This window comes from Antennarius striatus, chromosome 9, assembly GCF_040054535.1.
Source record: "Antennarius striatus isolate MH-2024 chromosome 9, ASM4005453v1, whole genome shotgun sequence".
In the NCBI taxonomy this organism is placed as follows: Eukaryota; Metazoa; Chordata; class Actinopteri; order Lophiiformes; family Antennariidae; genus Antennarius; species Antennarius striatus.
The window spans coordinates 15633133-15639277 of NC_090784.1; the positions used below are offsets into that span (position 1 = coordinate 15633133).

General features: G+C 36.3%; 1 protein-coding gene across 1 annotated transcript; it reads left to right on the top strand.

Moving 5' to 3' along the window:
- Nucleotides 1-1017: 1017 nt before the first annotated feature.
- slc50a1 (solute carrier family 50 member 1) lies at nt 1018-5783 on the top strand. The gene is made up of 6 exons (XM_068323759.1): nt 1018-1210; nt 1439-1516; nt 1606-1729; nt 1824-1985; nt 4365-4484; nt 4585-5783. Exons 1-6 carry the CDS (start codon nt 1143-1145, stop codon nt 4690-4692), a joined length of 660 nt encoding a protein of 219 aa, XP_068179860.1. The 5' UTR covers nt 1018-1142; the 3' UTR covers nt 4693-5783.
- Nucleotides 5784-6145: the final 362 nt, after the last annotated feature.

Genomic DNA, 6145 nt, shown 5'->3' on the forward strand with positions numbered 1-6145 from the left:
CTTGCAATGTAGCACCCATGTACAGTCTGTGTGAGGTTATTTGCAGTAAGGTTTAGCAAGAAATCAGCAAGTTGGCATCAATTAATGATATAATTACAAGAAAATTAAACATTAGAAGCCACTGACTAATACAAATCTACAGGATAAAATGTCAACTTTGGTTCTGGAATATATTTAGTAAATCAAATTACCATATGAATGGACTATTAGGCATTGGCCATGGCAATTGAAATGAAGTATTGATTTAAGAGATGTTCATCAGGAAATAATTCTGTTGAAAGTGGATAAGCAATAACATTAGTGAGTTCACATTGAATAATCCAGATCTCTGAAACATAAAATTAAAATGAAATTAATAAATGGCAAAATAGAGCACAGAGTCGTTTGCAAATGCAAGAGTTGATTTTATTTGTAAAAACACAATCTTTATTGAAGAAATTCTTTCAGTGCAGCCAAAGAGAAAATCAAGACCAAGATTTGTGATCTGCTAAGCTGTTTTTCAGACGTGTCACAGCTTAAATAAACATAATAAAGTATAAAGTATAACAACACTGTAGTCATTATAAATTACACCGCAAGGATTACAATAAAATAACACAATCTGTGTTTTTTATTAGAGCCCCTCTGCACCTTACATGCCGATTTAAAGTCAACATGTTTTATGTAATTGCAAATATTCTTAACAAAAAGACATAAAACAACTGGCTTAAAGTTGATTAGAATAAAAACATGATGAAACACAGATAATGAACTAATAACAATCTGCATTCAACTAATCACTGCAAAAACAAATTACACGTAAAGATTACATTTTAAATATCTACTTCTAATTTGAGAAACCACAAGCCACTATAATTTGAGATAAATAATTTAACAAAAACATTTTTTACACGTGATGACAAAAGCGATGCGTACTATCGTTTCAGCACCCTATTGGACCACACTTACCCCGCCTGTTTCTTCCGATAGCCAATCAGATTGGAGGAACGCTGTGCACACGTATTGCGAATACGGAAACGGAGACAGAAAACATTATCGTGCCATCAGACAGAAATTGGATGTAGTTTCATGAGCTGTGATTGATAACATTTTGTTTAAAATACAAAACTAGATATCGGGCTAGCTGTTTTTTCTTCACTTTTATGGATACTTTGCAGCTTCTATCATGGTCCTGTATCGTGTGTACCCTCGGGATGTTCTCTACCGGACTGTGAGTTTAATTTGCTCTCATGTTACAAGGAAATTAGTTTCTCAATTTCTTCAGGCATTACTGGATTCAGGAAAAAATATTGTTGCTGAATTTCTTGGAATATGAAGTCTGAATCTAGTTTATAATTGATTTATTACCCGACAAATAAGTATTTTTGGTTACATTATGTGCCATTATTGCACGCTGTGTACTTGTCCCCCTTTTATTTGCGCATGTGTTTGTTTACAGGAGCGACCTGAAGAAGATGCGAGAATCAAAAAGTGTCGACAATGTTCAGTTTCTCCCGTTTCTCACCACGTGTCTTAAGTGAGTGGATGAGTATTATTACACAATCATTCTTCACTATGACAAGTTAGGTAATATTCTTGCTCTGGTCTCGCCTCTCGTCTCCATAGTAATCTGGCATGGTTGTATTTTGGGGTGCTGGAAACCGATCAGACGCTGATCTTGGTCAACACTTTTGGAGCTATTCTCCAGATAGTTTACATCTTGTCATACTTTCACTACACCAAACAAAAGGTCAGCTGCTCTCTTCAGTTAAACACAAGTTTATTTGAATATGTTATGTGGAATCCTGTCTCTTACTACCTGTGTGTGTGCTTGTGTGTTTCAGTCTCTGGTGATTTCTCATACCTTGGGAGCAGCGACCGTGTTGACCTGTGGCTGGTTCTACTTTGCAGTTTTTCTTAGTGATGAAAACACTCGGATCAACCAGCTGGGCCTCACCTGCAGTGTAGTCACCATCAGCATGTACCTGTCCCCTCTCGCCAATCTGGTACAGCTCACCCTTACTACAGACAGACACAGAACACTCATGGATAAAGTAGAAATAAGATTTTTTTGGGTTAGGGTTAGACTGACTTGTCCATTTAGTGACATACTTGATATCATGCAAGACAGGAAAAACTACTAACTTTATACACACAGCTGGTTTTTCCAGAATTCATGTTTTCAAAGGGTTGTATCAGTGGAATAGTGAGACTTTCTATTATCTGTAGTATGTTTTCTTAGCTATCTCTAGTCACTAACTGTTGACTATTCATTGGTTGGTGGGGCCAGTCAAGCCTCAAGTATTATTGACTTTACTCTTCACTGCTAACAGCATTTGTATCAAGTGTCTGTCCTGTTTTTTCCAGATGAAAGTAAATAATGCTGCCATTATAATCCAGTCCGAAGCACCATCTACACTCCACATTCGCACAACACAAAGACATAGTACACACACACACACACACACACACACACACCCAAAAAGTAGATATGGTACTATATACCATCTGTTTCTTGTGTTAAACTCGTAATCTTTGATCAAGTGTGTGCTAGCTTTTTCCTCCCATTTAATTTAGCTTGTAGAAAGAACTCCAGTTATAAAGGTGATGAAATCCCAAAATCCACTTAAGTATTCATTTTATATGCTTGAAGAAATCATCTGTAGACACATTCCATTGTCTCCAATCGCTAAAATGGATTTGAAGTGAAGTCTCAACTGAAGCTAAATGAAGAGGTCTTGTTTCCCTTAATCATAAGGTTGTGTAAATTGTATCCAAGCCTTTACTGGAGCATATTTGCATAGTGAAATGATACCTATATTTGTACAGGTTTTTGGTCTGACATCTATTTCAGCTGTTATGAATTCAGTTTCCTATGCAACAGATATGTATTTGTTTTCAATTTTTGAGGGATTTCAGTTGTTCATATCTTCTACATGACAGCAGACTAGCAGTCTGGTGTGTTGCTTTTGTCCTTGACCAGTTGTAATGTGTAAAATCTAATCTTCAGCTTTTGTTGTCCTCAAACAAAACTCTGTTCCCTTCATTAAATCACTTTGTACAGACTGTGACTAAAGGAGACAAAAAATAATTTTATCATTTCTGTCTTTTAAGTCATGAGTAACCATAACAATGCCCATTGATCAATTTTAAGTGCAAAGATCCAAAAACTCTGAAAGATATTAAATGATCGATTAAATCCTCTGTTGAACTAATTTACATGACATGTCAATATAAGCTGGATAAAAACAGTCAACTGGCAGCTTGCATTTCTCAATAAGGCAGTCAGTGACCTCTGAAACGTGGTGTATTTATGCAATTATTGAAATATGGAGATATGCACCACAGACCTGTAGAATTAAAAATAAACATGCAGAAGCATGTTCCCTTGTGATGATCTGTTAATGTTACCTGTAAATCAACACTCTCATGGCTCCATAATACTAACAGAAACTGTTAGAGTACTGTATGTAGTGGGGGTTTTTTGGCCATGTGCCCTGAAGTTTTGCTCAAGTAGGAAATAGCCTCTATTTGGTCAACCCAGTCAACTCTGCACATACAGTTCTGCTGCAATTATGGGTCCCCTGGTCTAATTCCTTTTGTCTCTTTGAGTCTTCTTGTCGCTTCTCCGTCTGCTATCCTGTTTGTTTCCTTCCCTTCATCTGCCCCACGGTGCCAAATAACTCCCAGTCAGTTTCCTGCCATTCTTTCTCATATCTGTGTCTTCCTGTTATTGTCAGTCTGACTGTTTGTACCTCGTGCCCTTAGTAACAGTCTCTGTTCACTTGACAGATTAAATGAGTTTATAGTTGGTCCATCTCTTCATTGTTCCAAAAATACATGGAATATCAGAAAACAGTCGGTCAGATTGTTACTTAGGTTTTAACCAGATATCCTGATAAGTTAATCTTATGTTGAAGAATATAAGAAGGGCAAACAGGGAAATTAAAAGATCCAGCGCATTCCAAACTTCATCTCATCTGTTTGACCCCTAAATTAAAGTGATAAATGTGATATTGGAGGAATATCTTGGAGGATTTTCTTTGGTTTTGGTACAGATTTCTACTCTGACTCAAGGATGAACTAATTACAACTTTCGTGGTCAAAATTATTACAACTATAATACAACATAACCATAAATCATCAGGTAATGGACTGACATGAATCTAAAAATACAAAAAGTGCACAAAGGCATTCAGAATTTATGATAGAAGAATTAGCAAACTGCTGCTTATTTACTTTTAACTGTTTAATTGTGTTAACTAATGAGCAGGTAGCGTGATTAGCCTTCACAATTTGGATTCCGGAGTCACTTTAAAAAATTAGGATTAATTATTAAAGCATTTTATTTGTTAACTGAGTGCCTGCTTTCTTTTGTCTTTCAGGTTGAAATTGTGCGTAGTCGTAGTGTGCAGTGTTTGTCCTTCCCTCTGACTGTGATGACCCTGCTCACATCAGCATCCTGGGTCCTGTATGGCCACCAGATAAATAACTACTATATAGTGGTATGAGTCACAATCTTGCACACAGCATTCAACATTATTTCTTAAATTGACGTTATTACTGCCTTATTAATGCTCTTCGTCCTGTTTGTGTTCCTTCAAGGTTCCAAACACACCAGGGATTTTGACCAGTCTTATCAGATTTTATCTGTTTTGGAAATTTTCGCCTGCTAATAGCAGCTCACCTCACTATGACCCTTTGCATATATGATAGTGTTGTAAAAATAAAAAAAGATGGCAGGTCAGAAGACTCCATGGAGGCCTACAGAGAAGCTCCCCCATCACTCATCTTGTAATGTTAATCATACAGGGAAACAGAGGTACATAGAGCTGTCATTGGACGTCCATTAATGAATTGAAGGAATTTCTCTTCAGCTTGATTTAAGGGTTTTGAGGAGGTACAGTATATCAGTTACTCATTTAAAGGTTAAATATGTAAAGGATTCAGTGAGTGGCAGCTTTAGAAATTGCAATCACCTGAATTTCCTCATCCCACTTTCAGTACAGGCTGTTAAAAACAAACACTGAAGACGGCCGTCTTTAGAGCCGGGGTGGTTTGTCCACACTGGGCTAATGTAGAAAATAGAAATATAATGTTGCAGCTTTGGGGAAACCATACAAAAGGGTCCACTGTCTGTGATGTCACTTCAAAGGAACAAAAACAAATGGTGCATTATAGATGCTTAAACAGGACAAAACCTAAATGTGTTGCACCTCTGCTCACAAATCCTACACTATAGACCTTTAAATGAAAAAAAAAATTATGTCTGGCTGTCTTTTTTTTGTGCAGCTGTAAAACAGAGAACCTGTGCGTCTACTCCTTCAAGTGCCTTCTGTTGGGTCATGTTTACTGTTAACTATTGATGGTATTTGATCAACAAACACGTCAGGAGACAAGTTGTATCGTCTTCACCTCACGTTAACCAAAGATTCTGTGGTGGTATTTCCTGAATTTTATTTTAGTATAATATATTTGGTTTCCTCGGTTTGTGGTACTCTTGTATTAATAAAGCCAGTATAAACTTCACATTTTCACTACTGCCTTGTAAGAAAAGGTAGTAAGGATTTATCTTTATACTCATTCATGTGTAAACTCATTCATGAGAAAATGTTGGATCATATGAGTGGTGGTAAATTATATCTGTTCACAATTGTTTATGTATATTTTATGACTTTTTATTACAGAATGTACGTTGGTTGAAATGTAAACAAAAATTTTGGGGTAATCATATTGTTATTTTTATAACTTGTTTATGGGCTGTAAAAGACAATAAATCATTATCATGGGATTGATTTACAAGAGTTTTGTTGGCTGATAGTGTTTGGTCATTGAGTCTTGTCACCTCATTACTACCTGTAGTAACAACATGCAAATTTAAAAAAAACATAACTGGGGTAGAGTTTCCACACTTTTAAAAGCATATTTAAAATTGACAAATATTTTTTCAGTCTTAAAGAGCAGTTCTTTTTCTTTTCTTTGTTTTTTGGGACGGTGGCTGTTTTCTGGATTTGAGCACTGCAGTCATGAAGGATTTTTTTTTGGGACAATGCTGCACTTGATCCTCAGTTTGTGTTGTAGTTTAAAGGTTTTGTTTTGTGAGCTTATGTGCAGATGTGTTGAGATAAGCCTGTGATTGGAGTAGCTGTCCAAGAAGGGACAAAAG